General features: G+C 39.3%; 1 protein-coding gene across 4 annotated transcripts; it reads left to right on the top strand.

The window, feature by feature from the left end:
* The first annotated feature begins 6,466 nt into the window (after positions 1 to 6,466).
* thrap3a (thyroid hormone receptor associated protein 3a) lies at positions 6,467 to 22,677 on the top strand. 4 transcript variants are annotated; one of them, XM_034112619.1, is made up of 11 exons: positions 6,467 to 6,641; positions 11,900 to 12,041; positions 15,188 to 16,108; positions 16,418 to 17,080; positions 17,760 to 17,929; positions 18,084 to 18,195; positions 18,489 to 18,573; positions 20,379 to 20,560; positions 20,665 to 20,845; positions 20,994 to 21,140; positions 21,253 to 21,492. In XM_034112619.1, exons 2-11 carry the CDS (start codon positions 11,920 to 11,922, stop codon positions 21,490 to 21,492), a joined length of 2,823 nt encoding a protein of 940 aa, XP_033968510.1. In that variant the 5' UTR covers positions 6,467 to 6,641; positions 11,900 to 11,919. The 4 variants fall into 4 exon arrangements, with proteins under 4 accessions (XP_033968510.1, XP_033968511.1, XP_033968512.1 ...); XM_034112620.1 differs by lacking the exon at positions 6,467 to 6,641 and adding an exon at positions 11,635 to 11,818; XM_034112621.1 differs by lacking the exon at positions 6,467 to 6,641 and having other exon boundaries at positions 11,920 to 12,041; positions 21,253 to 22,677.
* The last annotated feature ends 407 nt before the right edge of the window (positions 22,678 to 23,084 follow it).

The raw sequence follows: 23,084 nt of genomic DNA, 5'->3' as shown, positions 1-23,084 counted from the left end.
GCAAATAAGTTAAACACGCTAGTCTTCCTCTCAGTCGCTTCAATGAGTCCATAAACAACTTGTGGCAATAAAAAGAAAAAAAGAAAAAGTTGGTCCCAGACAATAAAGCCTCTTATTCTTGGTGAAAGAAAGAAAAACAAATTCATTATGTTGTCTTAGATTCGTTATAAACACATGTATACCAGGGACAGACTGTCCTTGATATTTAATTTCAAACACTTGTAAAGCTGTGCCCCATTTTTATGACTCCCATCATTTGTCTACTAATCAAATGCTCATAGTTCTCATAATCAGAGCTTATTTTAAAGCCCTGAGAAAGCAGCTCCTTCGTTGGTTCCCACCTTTCTCTTCTACTGCTGACGTCTGATGGGTGAGGGTGGGATTCAAACATCTAGAAGGCGATAATGGGCTCTGGACAGGGGTCATGGAACCCTCTGGAGCCACAAGCAGCTGTCTCTTATGTATCCATCTTTTGGACCCCCTTGGGTCAGCTGTGTTGACAACAAAGAGGACAACCATCCATCTTGTGCAGGACAGGTGTCTGATAACCTGACGCTGATGGTGACGGTAAAGAGGATGGTTGCATAGCAAGTGTCTTTTCACTTTCTGGCCAAATATGATAATTTATCGGGTGAGAAAGCTGGACTCGAATGAAGGTACCAAAATGAACTACAGATGAAACCCCAAAATACATATGATCGTAAACACTTTGTGTGACGGAGATACAAGTGTTTTAGGATTTATAACCTTCGAACAAAAATCTAATTGAACTGAAAATCTAATTTTCTTATTTTCAAGAAGTGGAAAATGCAAGCTCTGTTTTGCCTTAAAACAGTACTTTTTCTTTTCCTGAAGTATTTCCATTTTATACTCATTTGTACTTCTATTCCTTACATTTTAGAGGCAATTATACTTTATTTTACATATCATGAGTATATAAATACAATACATTGATACAAATCTATGTAATGTGAATATCTACTTTTGTCTCCAATATTACATTTTCTGATAATACTTATTTTTACTTTACAAGGCAGATTTCTTTCTTGTAACTGAGCTTTTTTATTGTTGAATTACACTTACACAACCCAAGCAGAGATCTGGAAACGTAACCCACCTAAAATCTGAGCTTTGCATTGCCAGGATATAAGCAGTATTTCCTAAAAACATTAAACTCAAAGCATGCGTTTCAACTTTTCTTTTGAAGTTGACCTCTGGATCCTAGTGTTCGGTGGAAAAGCTGTTAAACGGCCAGTTGAATGCCAGTGCCAGGGTTTCATATTGTAAAAGTGAGTCGACACAGAACTTGAAACTAATGTGGGATTTGACACAGACTCATTCTGCTGAGTCATATTGAATACAGCCATGCAAGCAGAGATGATTCAACAGCATGGAGTGGAAAGGATTTGGTTATTTTATAATAGACAAAAAGAGTGTTCATCAATAAAACAATAGAAGCTTTGTTTTAAATAGTATTTATTTATTTAAATTGCCAACAGAGTGCATTTAACATGAATTAGACATTGATTCCGCCAAAGAAAGCAATTTAAGAAGAGTTTGGCTCTTCAGAATGATAACTGCAACCAGATGGGAGTTTAATATGCAACAGGATTGGCAAAGAAAGGCCTAACAACTGCCTGTTTGTATTCACCAAAACTGCCTCTGAGATTCAAAGGTTTTACAAAAAGACATGCCTTTTGTTAGTATATTTGAGAAAAAGCTTCGACATCCATCTCAACAAAAATCTAAACATCCTGTGACTTATTTGCAAAGTAATTATCCTCCATAATAATGAAAAAATAAATATTGGAAGGGTTATTCCAGTAAATGTGTTTTAAAGTTTCATTTAAATATCTGAGAAACCAAGTACTGTCCTATTAAGGCAACAACATGTGACTCGAGGTCGTCCACAGTCCATCAGCCATGGGGGGATTTAAGGTGCCGTAATTACTTAGAAGTAATGATAAAGCTCTGTGTGTTCAGGCATGTCAGCAAGGAGACGGACAGCGCCAACAGGTGGGACGGATATAAAGTAGGAGGGAGTATGAACCCTTTTATCCCGGCACAGAGGGAGAAAGTGGTGTCAGAGGGATCGCCCAAAATAACCTGCCTGGTGTCTGGACAGTGGCGATATGATGGGGGGCTAACAGGGGAGAGATGGATGGGAAGGGGCCACAGGGCAAAATGTAGATGCTTAGGCAGGGGCCATCTCAGGACTGACTTTCAGTAGACTGTGTCAAGGTTAAAAACTGGCTAGTAATCTTTTTTAGAATATGGTTTATACTGCTTGTAACTGAAAAGTGGAAGGTTGTGACTTTAAATACAAAAAGAAAAAATATTTGAACAGGTTTGCATTCAAACATTCGCCACACAATCAAAAATCCTTAATTGGTCCCAAAGCGGGTACATTTACAAAAAGCACATCTGAAGATGATGGTAAGTTTTTTATATTTATTATTTAGTATTTTTTATTTTAGTATTTTGATTATACAATTATATCAACAATGTCAAATAAAAAATGTAATTTGTAAAACTGTTTAAACTGAGCTTTGATCAGATGATGGCTTTAGATGGAAGGAATTGTTTTTAAATATCATTTGCTGTAGTGTTGGGTTAGCTTTATGGCCTTTTCAAACGAAGCAATACGTCACCTATAGGCACTTGTTTCCTAGGAAGTAGAGTACTTAGTTATGCGAGAGATTTGTATCTCTGACCTATACATGTATGAAAAACATGCCACTTCCTGTTTAATCTCTTGTGCATCTTCCATCCACCCTGATGCTTCTGATCTACACTTTGCCTACTGCAGCTGACTTCTTTTACTGTGTCACTTTACAGCTCTAGTTTTGAATTAATTAAATTAGTATATTCCGTGGTACTTGCAGGATGTATCAGTGGAATCTGCAAACAAAGTCAGGTAAGAGCAAATGAATTTCCAATGCAAATACACACTTCTGTGGTTTTCGCCTGGAGGGACAGGGAGATGAAACATTTCCTCGACATCTACATGTAGGTGCGTGTAATAAGCAAGGGTATGGGAAAAAAGTACATACCTTCTGCTACTTATGCAATTGGTCAAATAACTGACATACAAAGGAGTCTTTTTGGTTAAAAAAAAGAGCACTTCTTAGGTTACAAGTACACTCTGTAGAGACGCTCCCATCCCCCTGCAGATAAGCACATAATTGTAAAGCCACATGAATCTAACATTAAGCTTCTGTTAATTCAGCACAGAATACTTTCTTATTGCAGCTTTTAACCCTTGTGTGGTGTTCAAAAGCTGTTACCGTTCATGGTGTTCGCGGGTCAATTTTGACCCATGATTTATTTCAGTCCAAAACACACAGAAAAAGAAAGACTATCATCCAATATTGTTTTAACTACATCATAACTAACTTATAATGCATTCATAACCGTACAATCCTGTTGGCCCAAAACACATTACACCACATATTGCACACGTGCATATGTGAGTTCAGGTTCAAGTGTTAGTGTACATATTCTTTGAGAAAGGTGGAGTTTCCGTGGGGGAAGGGGGGCAGAGGGAGGGGAGACCAGGTGCATGTTGCGAAAAATTATTGTTACAGTTGATGAAGGGGGTGGGGGAGGGGTGTCTAAAGTCAAAGATGAATCTTGATTGGGCCAAATTTGACCTCGAGTCACCCAAAACAATGCCGCTGGGTCTCCCCAGACCCGAACACCAAATTATACACTTTTTTTTTAGAGACCTTCAGACTTGGCAAAAATGGTCAAAATCGGTTTTGTAGTGTTTATATAGCTGTTGTGGAGGATATCATGAAGCCTCGTTCCGATAAAAAAAACTAGAGCATAGTTATTATATCATTTTAACTTGAAACGGGTCACAAGAGACCCGAACACAACATAAGGGTTAAGAATATTAACACCCTATAAATGTTGTCTGGTCTACATTAACATTTAAAGGAATAATTAAAGGATCAAAGGTCCAAATACCAGAGGATGTCTTCACTTGAAGTCGACTATGTCTACACAGAAATTAAAAATAATAGTTTTTTTCCAAATCATATCATATATGTTGTCGCATTTACAGAGAGAGGAGTCTCTGCGATAGACTCTTCTGTTTGCTCCTGTGTACGTAGTGCAGATCTAATCATTGTTTCTTTGTGTAGCAGATTCCAAGGGAAGGAAAAAGAGTTTACACAGAACCCACACGAACTTTACCCTGGACCATAATGAATGAACTGTAGAAAACCAGACGATAAGAGATCCTAGAATTGTGTCTTTTGTGACTCCTAACTGAGAGACACCATTCCTGACTTTAACACAAACAATTCAACAGATGCAGTGTCAAGCTTCTCCTAAATGAATGGAATATTATTAAAGATCATATCAGATGATTTGTTATACAGTAAATCCTCACTCCAAACTGAAAACAGTCTTTGACAAAGCTTCACTCTCTAGGCAGCATTTCAATCATTTACCATAATATGTAACTGTGAATTCAAACACTTTCATGGCCAAATAATACAAAGTGTTTGTATTGTTCCCCAAAATAAATTCATGGCAGGGTAGAAAAGCCTTTGAATCACATCATGAGTCACTGAAACCCTATAATGACACCCATGCCAATACAATTATGTTCATGGGATAGAAGACTGGTGCCGCCAGTATGAAATAGTTTAAGAAACTCTTAAAACTAAAGATGACTAATATAAAGATTTGAGAATGAGTAACAAAGGCAGTTTGTTTGAGGTGAACTAAACACTGGAATAAATACCAGTTTAAAAAGTCCAACATTCAAAAATGTATTCAGTAAAAGTACACATTTTGCACAAAGCTCTATTTCAGAATAAATATGTTGTATCACTGTATTATACATTGGAGCATTCATTTTTTCATTCCAAATTGCATAATATAACATTTGGAGCGGGTAAAGGATGAGCTTTCTTTTTCCTTTTAAAAAACGATATATACTGTACACTGCCGGATAGCTTCTGAATTTAACCAAGGGATCAATAACGGATCAACTGGGTGGAAGTAGCTTAGTCTTTATTGAGTCAGCTTAGGAAGGTTGGCTGGCTCAAGTCCCTTTGAGACTTTGAGAATACCAGTACACCTCTGGGCACTGCCGAGTTTCCACTGAGCAAAGCATTGAACCCCTATACTAGAGGATCTGGAAAAGCCCGCTGACATACAGTTTTCTTCTATAGAACGCAGGATAAACGCAGGATCTAAATGTGTTTGCGGTGCTTTATGTGTGACAACTGAAAGTAGATTATTTTGTATCACATTATACAACAGAAGTTAGGTAATAAATATAGCAGTTTTAAAACCACTCATGGTAATCATGTCCTAAGTAGATGATAAGAAAAAATCCATAAACACTCCTATTTACTCTAGCACAAATGATCTGTAACTGTATTCAGAGAGTTGAATGAACCTAGTGTTTCCACAGGCTTAGTTACAAAAACAACTGCGATCTACTAGAAGTTTGTATTTGTATTACCAGGCAGCCCTACATCCATGATGAAGCTGCTGACTACTTAAGATCATTTCCTGTTGAAATACACATTTAGTGGACACTTTATCAGGTACACGTACAATGCAATGAAATCCAATACAACTGTTCTTCCACTACAGTTCACTTCACTTGTTATGTCTATAGTGTTCAGATCTTGTTTACACTCTCATAAAAGGTGTTCATTCAATTATACACGTTAGCCTTGAGGTAATAGTAACTGTTTTTCTGGACGGCATTATATTGACATTGTTAACTATAATAATTAACAGCCCTCGTGTATGTCAAAAGGCAGGACAACAAATAGAAACAGCTCTGTAATGTAGTCCAGTGAAACATTCCCTTTATATGACCTCAAGATTAAACACATTTGTACCCTTTTTTGCCGATTACATAAACACTATGGGCCTTGAAAAAATACCAATGTTGTAGCTAATACAGAGGCAATAAAAAGAAGGCTAAATATATTAGCCTTATAAAAAAAAAATGACTTTAGCGGCTTACAGTGAGCAAGGTGTTAGCTGGAGACGAGCCAAAAAGAACAAGGAAATCATATTTTGTTATAAAACAAAAAGAATTCAAGAATTGCACAACACCACGATAATAAATGTGTCTTTTCCCTTTAGAAACTCAGTTACTAGAGTGACTTTTAAGCTATATGGCCTCTGTTTTTAAAAGTGTTACTAGGCTATATTGTTTCAGTTCTTGGTTAAATCGTCAACATTTGGTTTGGAGTCAGACCATCTCTTTTTATGGATATGAAATGTTCCTAAAAATAAAATGAACTGCACACAATCTACTTCCACACTATCAACTTTAAACGACATAAAAATATCTCTGTCCTGGAGTTGTAGTTTTTGTCCTTTAATCCACGGTTGACTGAACTCCACTCTGCGATGTGTGTGTGTGACAGTCGGCGGAAGGAAACGTCAACCTCTGCCGCGCGCGGTCACGCCCCCTTTCTCTGTACACCGCAAACTCCGGCCGACACACACACGTTCAACCTCACACACACATACACACACTTGACTTTAACTACGCACAGCACAGACACACAGAGGAGCAGGGAGAAATACTCTTTTCTGCAATATTACTCGGTTCTGCCTGAATGTGACGCGACAACACTGAACGACAACGCCAACCGGTGAGTAGTCTCTTCTTTCACGCATTTACTGGGCACTCATATGGTTTGGAATAGTTGAATGGAAAATAATTTCATGAAAGCAACATGTAAAACGAGTTGTCGCGCAGCACACACGTCCTCAATGCTTAAAAAGTCACTCAAAGGCATCATTTGTCGCGAAATTCTGTATCGTAAAGACATTTCTGCACACAACTTGGGAAAATATCAACAAGCCATCCTTCTGAATGCTCTCCCAATGTGATGTCACTAAACTGATATATTTTGTATTTTCTATTATATCTCCGCTTGATTGATGCGATAGTATGCATTATGATGGACATGTAGAAACTCCAGGATGATGCAGTGTCTGTCTATCCATCTAGTATGACTCTACCGGCTTTATTATATTTGCAGTAAGGTGTCTCTCAATTATGTCATTTAAACTACTGTAGTGAAAATATATGTGAAGTAATGGTTAAATAATTGTATGGAAGCTCAGTAGCATAGCATTGTGAACATTTGCATCTTGAACAATGTTAAATGGACCGTTCAGTGATTTCCAAAGTGGACCTTCAGACCACCAGAGGCATCAAGGGGGAACTCAGTATAAGAGTTGTTTAATTTCACAAGTTGTTTTTAGTGGTTAGCAGAATGACTGTGAATGACTGGTGATTGCAGGTTCCACCCAGTTGCCCATCCACCTACTGTAAGCAGCTAAAATCTTGAAACTAGCCCAACATGGCATGTATAGCAGCAAGAATTGACAGTTTTCCTGTAAATGCTCATCAAAAGGTACAACGAGAAACTATTTCTGGCTTCCAGTAACAAATACATTACATTATCATGCAATTTCCTGTTGGGCTACCAGATCCTGCTTGAGGTTGATCCTGTTAAACAAACACAATGAAAAGGTGTGCCCACATTTAAATGTGCTGACACTTACTGAAGTTGCCTTGAGGACAGTTTGTTTAACTTGTGTCCATGCTACTTTCTTTGTGAGGATATTATGATTATTTAATCAACTTTTTGGGTGTGTGTGGCTTGGAATTGTTGCCAACATTGACATTGGTTGTGCCATTTCCTTTGAGAATACATTTATATTTCTGCATTTTAATGACATTTACAGGCATCGCTACAGCAGAAATGAAAACATTCCCGTTAAACAACATGCCACTCCTTTGAAAGAGATTAACACCAACTGCTTCATGCAGAGACAGGAAAACACAAACAACAACGGTACACGTTTTGGAAACATAGCACTATAATTGGCCAAGCTGTTCCCAGCTGACTAAAATAGAGCGAACCTTTAGCTGATGAGTTCCCCTTTGTATGCTGCAGAGTTCCAAAAACGTTGTGATGACAGACAACTGAAAAGCATGTCGGTGTGAGGATGCCTCAGTAACACTCTGCTGTTTGGGGGTTCTCAAAGCAATCGTGCAGTGGCCGATGCTAACTTATATACACTTTTGATTGTAAAGAATAACTTTTGTTCAAATATAATTAAATGACCAAAAGATTTTTTTAAAAACATTCCAAAAACCTGCTCACAATAGAGTGGTATTGAACTGCCTGGAGTTAGCAGCAACTAGTCATTAAGCCAGGTTCAATGCCAAGCTGAATGGTGTTCTCATCTGTCATTGTAGGTGATAAGCAAAGAATAATGTTGCCGGACCTCTCTGCATAAGGTCAACCATTTGTCATCAAGTGTCTGCCTAGCAGTTTGAGTAGCTCCCTGAAGACAAACAAAACTAAGTCAATACTCATTCAGACATATCTGAATGAATCAGGCTTTTCACATGACTTTTTTAAATTTGATACCCACAAAGGAAACTACAAGGTTTATCTTGACTTGAACAGCTCTGCCAGTGGCCTCACTATCCATTAACTGCCTCAGCATACAGTATGAAGGGTCTTGAGGGAACACTAAGAGGGACTGCCACATTTCAATAAGCAGAGATTGTGCCAATGACAGTTGCTGTGGCTTTTCTGAAATAGCGAGCAGGGTTTCTCGGGGGCACATATAGATAGCAAATGTGATTCCAGCTGGCGCTCTGGCATCCAAGTCTTAATGGTAGGGTTGTTGATTGAGTGTTTCTTCTCGTACGCTTTGAGCTGTGTATCAAGTTGCGTGACCATTGTTGATCAGAGCTACTTTTGCCGTTACATGAAATAAACAGCTGATAAGGATTACACAGCTGTCACTCCAAGGGGCTCCTAATCATGTGTGTGTTGAACTTGTATCCATGTAAAGAGCATCATCAGTTTAATTTAGTTTTACTATATCAAATACATCTATTCACCATTCTGTGTTTTCAATGATAAAGAGCTGCTATTCTAGTTTTGAAAGTTGTTCCTATAACTGAGTTGTTCCTTGTTCAAAAACCACAAGTGTCTATTACGATACCAGCCGAACAAGTTTGGGAGGATATATTTGTGAGAAGGGATTTTCTTTGGAAAAAAAATCATTACGTATTGCAGACTCGTACACAGAATGCAACTAGCATTGGATAATCAATTATCACATAATTAACTAACTTACAACGAAACCCCCGGGGACAGGAAGTCTGGACTTTAAACCAGGAAAGATGTTTTTTTTCTTGGTGTGGCAATCATTGACCTTATCAGAATCAAAAGATTTGAAAATGAGCAAATTGGTTCCACTGCCTGTTTTTAAAGCTCAGATAGGTGCAATGATAATTGATACTGTTGGTACTTGTCAATGTCTCTAGGTATGTGAATGTAGCCCTGTAAATACAATGTCCTTTTGTGTTATCTGTTGTTTTATGTTCATGTTGTAACCTACTTGCTGCCATGTTGGACAGGTCTCCCTTGAAAAAGAGATTGATGATCTCAATGGGACCACCTGGTTCAATAAAGGATTACAAAAAAAAAAAAAATCATAGGATTAAGAGAACAGTTGAGAAATGTAATTGCCAGAATAGTAAATGTAACTTCAATGGTTGACATACACATGGTTATGGTTGGCATTTGATGAAGTAATGTTATTGTTTGGATGTGTTAAAAGTAAGAAAGCAGACATCAGGGACAAATGAACTAGAAGTCCTCACAACACAAGTATAGTTAGACACGTGTTAGTGCATGTGTGTCAGTAACTCCGTTTTGTGCTCAAATCGAGTAGTGAGTGATTAAAGAGCGAGCTTACCACAGCCTTTTAGAGAGGCTGAAATCTGGGTGATTAGGCTGCCGACCACACAGCGTGAGGCGGACAGCTGCAGCTGGTTATCAATCGAGCTTTAGAGAAAAGCTATCGAAACCTTTAAATTCCCCCAACTAGTTTTTAATACTGAATACGAAAGACACGGAGGCACTCCCTTATGGGCATGTACTTTACATACAGTCATAATGCTGTGCAATAGGTCACCATTGTCATTGGGTGCGCCTGTGTATTGTGTTCGTGCAAACGGTGTACGAGTGATGATATCTGTATGTATTTTAATGTTTATTGTGTTTGTATATGTACATGTATGCAGAACTGCAGGACGGAGACCAGAACAAATTTCCTTACGGGGACAATAAAGTATATAGTATCGTATCGTAATGAAACGTTAGCTTTGTGAAGCTGTCTTGTATACAGACCGTTTCTGCTGACGCCCAATCAAGACTATTTCCAGCCATTTGTTGGGTGTAATTGCATTACAGCAAATGTAGAATAAGCCAGTAAAGTTTTCCACATCCAAGGCCCACTTCCTCTTCAATATAAAGCAAAATTAGGAAGGTTGTTACAATGTATTTATTTTACCGTTGAGCTACCATGTGTTGGAAAGGGGCACATCTGAATGCCATTCTTAAAATGTGCAGAGTAGGCTGAATCAACGGTCTGTTGCGGCTAGACCTTCAGGAAATTATTCTCTGAAAGCCAAAAACAACAAGCTGCCATGAATAAGAGGAGTGGGAAGTTCATATAGCACGAGGAGGAGGTGGGGGAAGATCCATTTCAGGATTCTCCAAAATAGTATCTAAGATGCACACTTGGACCACCATGTGATAGCGTGCGCCGGTTTTTTAAATCCCTGTCATGTGTAGTAGGCAATTTCCTCCTTCCAAAGTCCCTGAAGAGGACTTTCATAAGGAAAGATCAATGATTTGATCCCTGGCATTTACCATACCCCGAGGATCATATGTCCGAGATAATGCCTCGTGGACCTTGGAAGGGAATACATGCTATAGAGACCAGTCAAAAGGGACATCCTTTGAAGTGAAAAGTATCCTGAGGTCTGACTGCAGCTTCATTTCAAAGTGAGCATCTCTCTAGAAGCAGATTCACAGCATTGACAACATGCAAATGTAATATTGTCCAGTAGCCACGGAGGAAATAAACTATTTTTAAGTATCTCACTTTGGATTAACCAACTCACAAGACTACCAAGCAGTACTACACTAAACCGGTCTTATATTTCCTGTAAATACTTCTACATTTTTGGTACTTTGCATTGTATTTGACAAGCCTATACCATAACGTTGTTTTTCATGACTTCCTTAAAATGATCAGTTTAGCTCAATATTTAAAACCACATATCTTACTATCTTTAACTGTTTCTTGTTGTCACTTTCGCAACGGCTGTTATGTAAAGTTGGGTGTAGTTTACACGTTTTTTAAATTACAGTATATTAAATAAGGATTGTGCATTTAAGATACTGAATGTGTGATGAAGTTGTGAGGCTTAGAGATTAAGGACACGTATATGTATGAGTTTATTATTTAAAGAAATGACATGACATCATGAGACTGACTTTAAAGTAAAATACAAGTCATACTATCTTTGTTCACCTTATTTGGAAACTGTGTGGTCTTTTAATTCATTCATAATGTTTCTGGTGATTTACTATATCCTCTGCAGTGTATACAAACTAGTGTTACTGATATCTGTATCTTTGAATTGAATTGCTGGCTCAAAGTAGGCCGATGACTGACAAAAGACAGCCCTCTATGCAAATGATCAGAGACTAAATAAAACGCGTTCTGTTTGGATGCCCATCACTATTGCCTTCTTCCTTTTTCACAGCTGTTCGGTTTCTTCTCTCAGCTTTTGAAATCTCTCTCAGTTGACTCATCTCTGTCGGATATTGTCTTTCTTGAATGTTTGACTCTTGGCTCTCTTTAAATGTTTTCAATTGTTGATACAATTGTTAACTCAAGAGGATACATATTCATTCTTTGAAACCAGTGGCTTGAAAAGGTTACTAAAAAAGACAAGTATTGTTTGCCAAATGTATATTTGATTGAATCCTAACTCGGTTGTATTTCTCTTGTGCAACAGTTTGAGGGTTGGCTGCAGTGATGTCCAGATCGCCAAAATCCGCCTCGAGGTCTCGGAGCCGCACCAGGTCCCGGTCTAGATCCCGCTCCAGCTCTCGCTCCAGGAGTCGCTCCAGATCCCGATCAAAGAAGCGCCACTACCGGTAAAGTCCCCTTTTATGAAAAACAAACAAATATATTTTTGCTATTGGCTGCATTGTGTTTGTGTAGTCCATGCCTCTGTGCCTTTGGGGATTCTTTGGAGAAAAAGGTCTCATAGTTTGTATGAATGCCATAACCCAGCTAATGCTTAAGGAATGAATGACTGATGAAGAAGCAGAACAACTAGCAGCAGGTGCAGCAGGCTAAGTGCCGTCTTGTTATGCACAGACATCCTTTATTTTCTGCTAAACTAATTTTCCACTCAAACTATCTAGTTAATCCTGTCCTGAGGAATGGACAATACAATGTGCTTGTAAGATTTGGCATGGGAAAGATGCGTGTGCAGTTTAATTTTGACAGTGGGAAAGGCACCAAGCAGGTCTGTGTTCTGTTAGAATAATCTTCTCTGGTAGCTACATGATCTTTTTTTATTTCCATCTGCAAGACGTTGTCTTGTCTTGGACTTTTATGACTTTGGTTCTCATGAACTCACAAAGCTGGTGTAGCGTATAAATGGATTTGGGTCGGACTCAAACTCTGGAGTCGGCTTCTGTATCAAGAGGAAATTGATGTTTGAGAGAGAGTTCAGCTGCCGGTTTGTGAATTTACTTAAATTAGAGTGAATATTATTCCAGCTTGCACTGCATGCAACATTTCCATAATAGGCTGCCTCTGCGCCATATCACAATATTTATCAAGCTTTTAATCAAGAGTGCAGCATTTGTTGTTTTGCTTGATAAAAATGTGGGGTTATCTGCTGGCTAAACGGCGCGTTTGTAAGAGAAACGAAGGCTTCACTCTGATGCCTTTGCTGTTCCTGGCAGAATAACTGTGGCATGGCAATAAAAGGCAAAGGCTGCTCATTTCCTGGCAGTGTGGCAGCACATTTTTAAAGAATTGGCATTAAGCTGGACGTGGAAGGAATCTAATGTTTTTTCTCATACTGAGCACACCTTACACGTAGGCAAAAGGATTTGTGGTCACACACATTTACATAAGTTGTATACAAACACAGATTCAAATACAATAACCCAAAACACACATTTTATCTCGCTACATCTTCTGGGCAAATCATCTCCAACCTGTCAACAAGTCTGACTACATTTGGAGTTCTGTTGTTTATGTTTTTATGTCTTCACGTGGAACCTACTGCTGCAGGTCTCCCTTGAAAAAGAGATCAATGATCTCAATGGGATTTCACCTGGATAAATAAAGGTTTTGAATTGAATTGAATTGGAGTACTCTTGCTTGTGGGTGTTTTATTAAAAATCTAATTGATGTGACGAGCTACAGTGATTCTTGCTGAAAGACTTTTCAGATGTGGATATCTGCAGTATGTTGGTGTCAGGCTATTAAAAGTCTCACTAAACTGGTTGAACAGCCCGGCAAGCACAGAGGGAGGATTGGAGTAGACGTTTCTTTTTTTTTTTCCATGCTCCATGTGACTCTCTGCTCCACCAGTTGGCCAGACGAGATGTAGTATCCGTAGCTCGCACTGTGAGAGAGCTCAGTGCGCTTCTTTCTTTACTCACTCTGTATTCCAATGCAAACACACACTAGGTGAGTCCTATGCGTTTTTAGCCTTTGTATATGGTTTGCACATTTATTTGCATGTAGTGTGGTGCTGTTTTGTGCTGTCAATTTAAACTGTTGTTCTGCAATGTACTGTATAGTAGGCTTTGTAACCCTAACTTCTTAATATACGTTCCCATTTCAGTACGTTTTTTAAATGAAAAGTATAGTAGGGACACTGTCTGTGGAGTTTCTTTTTATTTAGTGACAGTTGTAGAAAAGTTGCAAAAGAAGTAGCTGTAGAGAAAATACTTTAGTAACATGGCTAGTTTGACGTCAACACTAGATTTGCTCCGTTGATATATTCCAAAGTTATGTTGAAATGCTTGAAGAATGCACGTTGGGCTGGTTAAACCACTGTTGTAAAGAAGAGAACATACTGTCTCGTTGATATCATCTTAAAACTGTGTTTAAGATTCATGCTAGTGGACGACACAAGGCTTTTTATCAGAAGTGCAGGAGAGCCCCCATGTGGCCGAGTGTGTCCCTGCAGCCTGGCCAGAACCACAGTGTGAAGTCTGCTTTCTCCATGCAGCGCTCCTCATGTGGGCTGTTTGGTCCCTACACATGTTTTATCAATTCCAAACGACTTATGGATGTTGGATGCATATTCATGTGAAAATGCTTTATGTGTTTTATATAAGTGTGTGCATGTCTGTTGGCCATTGGTTCACCAAACTTATTTTGCCATCTTTTCTGAATGGCAAAATAAGTGTTTCTTGTTGTTGGTGTATCTACAGCATTTGGCTTTAAGTGATTATTTCTATGGTTTTACTGTCCCAATCTTTTATCAGTGAAACAGCCAGTCTGCCTGTATACGTGTTGTATGTTTGTTTTTTACTTTCAAATGTATTTATCAGGTAAAACACCACAAACAACAATCATTCAATTCAATAGCTGTCATTTGCAAGCACAATATCATGACCAATGATTATCATTGTAATTATGATTATATACACATCTGTCTACGACGCCTCAAAGATTTGAATTAATTACTGACCAGTTTATACTAGAATTGTCTTATTTTCATTGAGCTATATCATATCGTCATGTCACTATAATGTATGCACCGTCTGCTAGGGCTGCTCGATTATGGCAAAAATCATAATCTCGATTATTTGGGTCAATAATTTATATCACGATTATTAAAAACGATTATCCATTTACTTTGAAAACATCCATTTATTGAAAAAAAAAAAATGTGAACAGTATGTTTTTAACAGTTGATTACCCTGAACTTTAAGTATAATTCAACTGAAAAACCAATACAATTTTTTTTTAAATAAATAAAAAATAGTCGTTTTATTTCGATTATGTTGTTTTCATAATCGTTGCAAGCCAAAATCGTAATTGCGATTAAAATACGATTAATTGAGCAGCCCTACCGTCTGCTCAGAAAATGTTTGTAAGAGAGACTGCACTTGAGCGATGTAAAGGTGGGAGATACTGTTTCAGATAGTGCTGTATTAGATTGCATTACATTCCTAAAAAACTACACAACTACATTTGTGTTAATCTTTGGAAGAAAAAAGGCAGTAACTAAGTTCTTTCTTTACCCTCTCGCTTTCGTTCACAGCTCCAGGTCTCGGTCATGGTCAAGATCTCGTTCTCCATCTCATAACCGGGAGAAGAAATACCCGAGGGGATACCAGAACGGGCGTGAGTTCCGGGGCTACCACCGCGGCTTCCGGAGGCCGTACAACTTCAGGGGCCGGGGGCGGGGCTTCTTCCCACGCGGACGCTACCAGCGTGGCGGCGGGGGAGGTGGCTACAACAATAACAACAACTTCCGCCCCAACTGGAAGAACTACAAGCAGCAGTACCCTCAGAAACAGCAGCAGCAGCAGCAGCAGCAGCAAAACCAGCAGGAGCAGGAGCAGCAGCAGCAGCCAAACCATGCACGAGGACGCTCTCACAACCCCCAGCAGCGCTCGGGAAGCCCCCCTCATGGTCACTCCCACCACTCAGACCAATCCTCCTCGCCTCTATCCAGACACTCCCAGCATTCGTCCTCTTCCTCACACTCCTCCTCTCCCAAATGGAAGCCAGCCTTGTCGCTGACTAACCCAAACGCCAAAGATGGGAAAGAGGAGCTCTCTGTCTCCAAGGAGGCCCAAAAGGGAGGAGGGGGAGATGAGGAGACAGCGGAGCCTGTGGGGGTGTTGGCAGGAGAGGCCAAAGAAAGCGCCTGCAGTGGGAAAGCTGAGGGGAACTGGCAGGGTCTTAGTGACTGCAGCCCAAAGAGAACCAGCACCCTGGCGAGCTATGCTGTTATTGTTGGGCAGAACAGCCAGTCTACCAACCAGTCTAGTCCTTCCCCTAAAATCACAAAGGACATCAGCAATGGCGCCCCCTCCTGGAGGATGGTGGGTAGTTCCTCCTCGACAAAAAAACCCTCACATGAAGGTCTAAATCCAATGCTCTCCAGCTTTGACTTCTTCTCCAACGAGGAATACCTGGATGGAGATAAAACTGCCATCTCCATTGCCTTCAGACAGTAAGAATGGTTTTACTCTTTTAATTCACTTCTACTTATCAATACATGCAAGCTCAATAGATATACAAACAAATTCATTGTTTGAGATTTAGGGGGATTTAAAATATGATACTTGTCAACAGTGTTTTTGAATGAAATTCTGCATGTGTTTACATCCTTTTTTCCTAGATTTAATACTCAACATGTTAGTAAAAGCTATTTGTAAGGCCTCTTATGACATCTGTTCATATAATCGATTGGTTTCATTTGTTGTCTCCCACGTTGCATGCCCAGTTAGATGCAGTTCTTTATCTCTTTGTCTTTCTTTAGGTTTTTGGAAGAGCAAAATAAAAAAGCCAAAGCTCTGGAAAATGATGTGGAAATGGAAAAAGGGAAAGTGAATGGAAAAGCACCCACAAATATTTCTGACTCAGTGTCAAGAAAATGCAAAGAGGACAATGGTGGTGAAGTGTCTCTGAACAGCTTTCTGAAAGCTTCTCCCTTTCTGTCTGCTGACGGCGAGGAAGAGGAGGAGATGATAGTCAAGCCTAATTCAAAGTCACTTCACAAAGACTGGCAAAATGGGGAAGAGTCCTCTAAGACAAAGATCAGGGTCACTCACTCAGCCCGGGAACTGTTTGATGAATGCTTTAGCAAATCGCAAAATGTGAGTTATTCACAGGCTGCTAACTGCGACCTTGACTCGGTAGCAGAAGATGTATATCTTAGTCGAAAGCAGGATAGAGTAGCGGCAATTTCTGCTGCCCTCGCTAAGAGGGAGATGGCGGGACATTTTGAGGAACTGTCACCAGACATGGCAGGTAAAGCCAGGAAGATGACAAGCTCTCCCTCCATCCCATCTCCTGCACCACCACCACCAAGGAGGAACCCTGACGTAGAGCTCAGGGGAGAGGACACTCCTTTCATGTCCTCAAGAAAACAGGAACCAAAAGTAAATGTCAGAATGGATTTCCTCGGAGAGAGACTGATGAGGTGAGCATCGCATAATGATTTCTGCTCCCATACTGGAGGTCAGACGTCACAACTGATTTAATTAATAGATTGGCAAAAAGAGCATTTTCTGCAACAGTATCAGCTAGGGCTGTGCGATTATGGCAAAAATCATAATCACGATTATTTTGGTCAATAATTGATATCACGATTATTAATTGACTTTGAAAACATCCATTTATTGAACTTTAAAACAAATACAAATAATAATTTGAACAGTATCTTTTTAACTGTTGATTACCCTGAACATATAATTCAACTGAAAAACCAATACAAAAATAAATGATACATTTATATTTACATTTTAATAAATAATATCAAAAATAATACATACCAATAAACAAGATCAACAAATATTTTGGAGCGCACTTCAACAAGCTACTAAACATATGTAAATATGATAAATACAAATAAATTAGACTAAAATAAATTAGATCAAATATGTTGCAGTGTCACAACCAAGCAAAGCAAAATAATCGTTTTTTTCGATTATGTTGTTTTCGTAATTGTGGCAGGCCAAAATCGTAATTGCGATTAAAATACGATTAATTGCACAGCCCTAGTATCAGTGTTTTAATACAGTTTCATGTGATCTGAGAACTGTTTTCTGTTTATATTAAACCAAAGCAACAGACTAAAAACTTTCTTTTATCATTTTCAGCTCTGATATTTTAGCTGAGGAGCGACAGTTGTCCCAGGATCTTGTTCAGTCCTCAAAAAAGGATCAGGAGTTTCGCTCTATCTTTCATCATGTTCAGGCTCCTCAGTTACAGAGGAGTCCTTCTGAGCTGTTTGCTCAACACATAGTCAGCATCGTTCACCACATTAAAGGTAAGTCCGCAGTGGAGTAATCTAATCACACGACATGCTTAATACGATTATAGTAACTGCTTGTACTATCGCATCTGGGTTTGTCTATTTAATGTAGCATCAGACAGACACAGAAAGCACTAACTTCTGCTGTTATTCATGTTTCCCTGCACAGCTCAGCACTTTCCATCCCCTGGAATGACTATAAACGAGCGATTCACCATGTTCCAAAGACGAGCTGCAGAGAAGGAATTGATGAAGCCAAGAAAAAGCCCAGAGATACACAGGTAGAGTCGCCTATTGAGTGACCCTCTCACCTTCAGTGTGCTGTGGCTTCACCCCCTCTTTTAACAGCTTTCAGGTATTCCTCTCACCTTTCCTACCTGAACATCAACACACTATCTTTGCTTTCGTATGCTTGGTGGAGGTCCGTCTTTTTCACCCAATTTTTCTTTTCTTTGTCTGTTTGTGTCGTCCCTGCAGTTCAATGTCGCCAAGTTTGTCCTTGTGGCCCCTGCACTATAGATCCTGTATTATGTGCATTCTAATATCTTGTCTGAATTGTTTTTCTTTCTCACAGGAGAATTGACGTTTCACCAAGAGCTTTTAAGAAACACTCTCAACTTTTTGAGGCGATGAAAAGCTCAGAGGATGGCACTTACAAGGTGACTGAATATTTTGCAGTATGAATTATGTTGGAAAAGCAAACAACAGCAAGCAAATGAGCAAGCCAGATGCCTTTAGACTGCACTCTCTGAAAGCCTGTGGCCTTCCTTGAGGGAGATGCACAGTCTATGAAATGCAAATGCAAAATAAGGCACTTTGACTTTGTTGTTTGTTATATGTCACCTTCACACATGGTGAATTGCTTAGACTGTGGGCAAAAGCCTGACCAAGGCTAATGAATCATATAAGTTCAGAAATGGAAGTCACTGTGCCAAAGCTGTTCAAAGGACTCTAAGAAATTGTCTTCGTAAGTATTCTTTAAAAACATTAGGAACGGAAATGACCGACAGCAAGCACCTTTATGCAACTGTGTTTACATTTACATGCCTAACCTTCTGAGTAAACCCTCACAGTATTTCTTTATTGACGAGCATGGACACTTATGGTCAAGCATTTGTAAACATGAGGGGTGAAAACTACTAAAACATTGAACCTCAATTAGCATGAACAGTCCTATCTTCTTTTTCTTCCCCATTGTTAAAGAACCATACTAGTCGTTTTGCCATAACTCAACTAGGAAGTGTGTACACTTTTAAATGAGTGTGATGATACATTTGAAGTGACTTGAATCTTGTTTGAAATAGGCAATACATCACCGTGAACATTCAGGGATTGCTTTTTAAAAGACTTGGTTTTAAAATACCTGAAAGAACCATGTCTGTGATGCTCTGATGTTGAAAATACGGGAAATGGAAGTCATGTTATACATGGAAGACAAAGAAGCAAGGATAATGTGAAACAATGCTGGACCATGTGTTGCTGTAGTGCATCAGATTCTTGGAGTGGAGCCTTGGATTCTGGACTTTCCCACGAGCATAAATGCACCAGTAAGGAGGATTTACAAATATACCCTTCTGACCAGCTGACCATGCAACCCCTTGACTTTAACACAAAACACAGCTGACTTAAAGTGGACCTATCATGCTATATTTGAATAATATAGTGTAGGACCATACCTATATAAGGCATATTTATACTTTTTTTTTTTCAAAATACCAAACAGATCATGCATTTTAGCCATGCCTCATTTCGCTCAATTTGACAATTTCTAGCTCTGTTTTGGCAAGGGCTGATTCTGTGAGCAACAGCACCATCTACAGGCCTGGCATATGTACTACAGCGTCTCCAGCGCTTTCGAACGGCAATGCCGTGGCTGTCTCCTCCTGATTGGTGGAGTTGGCCCAATAGCCGTAGCGCCACCGTCCTGACGTCAGGACAGTGTTCAAATCTGGATCAGTTTTTATCAGATCCGTTGCAGCCCCTTTTTTAGAGATTTGGGTATGGAGGAAAATAGAGAGGGTTGTGTTTTCTGACACTTGGTGAGTTCCCTGGAACACCGGGGACACATATTCATGTATAAAAGACGTACAAAAGTGCATTTTGCATGATAGGTCCCCTTTAAATATTGACGGTGATGAATTGCCTATCTGAAGCAAATCTAAGTATTATGAAGTTGATTTGTTTACGAAGTTAAAAAAACTGCTGTGAAGGCAGAACATCTATCCAAAACATTTGCTTTGAAGGATGGTTCAGATTTTAAGGAAATCCTCAACATGCAAAACTACTGCTTTGGCCCTTTAAGTGCTCTGGAAAGTTCTTGGTTTTATTCATGCCAGCTGGCTGTTACCAAGGTTACACAGCCCCCCCTCCCCCCCATACCTCACTGTTTAGAGCCGACTGATAGCAGCTACATGCTAATCCAAAGTCTATCCACGACGTTGTGTTCTGTTTTTGATTTGCTCAGGACGGCGTGGATAAAGTGAAGGAGGACCCAATGGATCTTCGTTTGGATATTGAACGGCGTAAAAAATATTCCAGCCATGACAGAGAGTATAAACAGGATCGGGGAAGAGATGTGGGAGAGTCCCCTGATTCTAGTAGAGGGAGATCTTTGGACAAGTTCTCGAAAAGCCGCAAGAGATCAAAGTATGTGCAACTGCCGTGTTATGTTTTGAAATATCTACACATGTTTTCTGCATGATAAACAATTGGCCATGAAAGCTTTTTGAATGAACCATTTCTCCTTCTAGGAAAAGTGAAAAGAAGCGCAGTCGCTCAAGTTCATCTTCTTCCTCCTCGTCTTCTAAGTCCCAAAAAGAAGATTTGCCCCATGGCAAGTCTGATCCCAAAGAAAAAGCCTTTGACAGAGGCAGACTGGGTCAAACGGAGTCAACGGGACCAGATGAAGGAGGAAGGCCTCGTGGAGGATTCGTAAGTTTAACACATGATGTTGGATTGACGGGAAAGCAGAGATCGGAGCAATGGCTGTGTCAACTTTCACTGTACATGTTGACTTCAATTCATACATTGATATGAATTCAAATGCTGATTTTTTTTTTGCCTTATCCTCTGTTTACAGCAAGTCCGAATACGAGGTCGGAGCTGGAACGGAGGCAATAATCAAGGAAACAGTTCACACAGCAACGCCATGGCAAACATGGAAGTAGACCCAAAAGCTGAAGACTGGGACCCGGAGTTCACTCCCAAGAGCAGAAAATACTACTTGGTAGGGTTGATATCCATTCAGCCTTCCCATCTTTGTTTGAATGAACCACATGGTGTTGTATAATCTATAATTCAAGTTTGGAAATGACAACCCTTTATCCTTTTTCTCTCAGCACGACGACAGAGAACGAGAAGCAGAGTGCAAGTGGTTTGAAAACCGAGGGCGCGGACGGGGAAGCGCCTCGCGTGGAAGAGCTCGATTTATCATCCGCAAAGCCACTGGAGGCCCCAACACCAACAGCCCCAAAAGGGCCCATGATAAGTTCCAGATCAACGGGGAGCAAGGCAGCGCTCAGGAAGAGGAGAGACAACAGGACCATAAAGATGGAGGAATCGAAGGGGAGAAGACTTGAGCAGAGAAGCAGGATGCTGAGAATCTCAATTTTCTTCTTCGCTTTTAAACAATCTCACTTTGTGATTCTACACAGCACAATGGACTCTTTTACGGCTCTTTTAAACTTTAAGATTCTGACTTTACTTTAAACATAACAATTTTCCACATAAGGATATAACTCATAGCTAGTAGATGCACTGTTTAAAGGGTGAATTGATGTTTCTCATAAAAATGTGGATTTAAGTTACATATTTTTAGCTTTTTACGGTTAAGTGGAAATGTTCTGTGCGTCAAAAAAAAGACATTTGTATTTTTGAGTAAGAGAAAATCACATCCTAGATAAAATTAGCGTGTGCCTTATACTTGTGCAACTGAATAAATGTTTTGTGAGTGGGTTACAAGATTAATAATCTCTAGAAAAACAGGCTCTTGCTTTGAGCTGTGTCTTATCTGGATTAAAATTGCAGTAATAAAAACACTGTAGGTCATGTTGACATAAGAACTTCATTGTTCGGTCAATGCAACACTCTTCAAAGACCCTGATCTGACATGGGACCAAACTGTAAAGGGTCAAAGGTTATGCTCTACAATCCTTCTTTGTACAACACCCAACAGATCAACACAACTAGCTGGCTTATGTGTTTCTCATTAAACATTTTAACATCAAAGTACGTTACAGTAGCTATTTGTTTCATCGTGGATAACACTAATCAATGTATAATATTGGTGGTGATTATACTCTTTTCCCAAACACATAATTGTACTTGGCTACGTAGAATTTCCCCATATATACACCGATGTGTTTTTCATTTGAGCTTTGAAACAAGCCAATGATGATTTAATCACTTATGTAAGTTGTGTCCAACGGTGTCAACATTGTGGGAGAAACGCTCAAAATGTGCATTTGTTTAGAAAACAGAAACAGAGTAAAAAGAGTTATCATCACTAAATGACTTGATGTCTAGAATAAGGCTCATCTGTGTTTGGACAACTGCCAATATTATTGAATTACATTTACATTTCAGTGCCTTGCTGTGGATCCGCTGGTCTTATTTGTACAATTCAGGCCAACAGATTCGGATTCACATTTGACTGTTTTAAGTGTCACCTGCTTTGAGAATATTGTTTTTTTTTTTAAAATAGATGTTGATAATGTTTTTTCTTCTTGGAGACTGTAAATTAAAGAGACACTGATTACTTTAAAGTCTGCCTTTGTATGTTTTTTGAGCAATTTAGGATTATGAATCAATCAGTGGCCTGATGCATGTCTGCAGCTACAGGTTCATCTGTTTTAACAGTGATACCAGAGAGGTTTAACATATAGTAAACAAACAGACAAGTTAATACATATCTAGAGAACAATACAACTGTACTTGCTGTTTGCAAATGTCTATTAACAGCCTGTATTTAACTGAGAGCCCCAGTCACAACACCCAAATTGTTTCTCATTGTAAACAAATGATTGCATCAGCTGACCAGGAAAACAACTACATGGCTTGCAATTGTAAGTCCTCCGATGACACTGCCATCTTTTGTTTCGAAACAAAATTATTCAGACATAAGCACATGCAACCACAAGTTCAAAAACCCTGAATCACATGTTCTGCCCTC

This window comes from Trematomus bernacchii, unplaced genomic scaffold (assembly GCF_902827165.1).
Source record: "Trematomus bernacchii unplaced genomic scaffold, fTreBer1.1, whole genome shotgun sequence".
Classification (NCBI taxonomy): Eukaryota; Metazoa; Chordata; class Actinopteri; order Perciformes; family Nototheniidae; genus Trematomus; species Trematomus bernacchii.
This window is presented reverse-complemented; position numbering and strand designations above follow the sequence as displayed.

What these genes read in the sequence shown, in the direction of transcription:
- thrap3a (XM_034112621.1), top strand. Translation starts at nt 11,920, where the DNA reads ATGTCCAGATCGCCAAAATCCGCCTCGAGGTCTCGGAGCCGCACCAGG. An exon ending in TCAAAGAAGCGCCACTACCG is followed by an intron (nt 12,042 to 15,187) that starts GTAAAGTCCCCT and finishes TTTCGTTCACAG; the next exon opens with CTCCAGGTCTCGGTCATGGT. An exon ending in AGAGCAGAAAATACTACTTG is followed by an intron (nt 21,141 to 21,252) that starts GTAGGGTTGATA and finishes TTTTTCTCTCAG; the next exon opens with CACGACGACAGAGAACGAGA.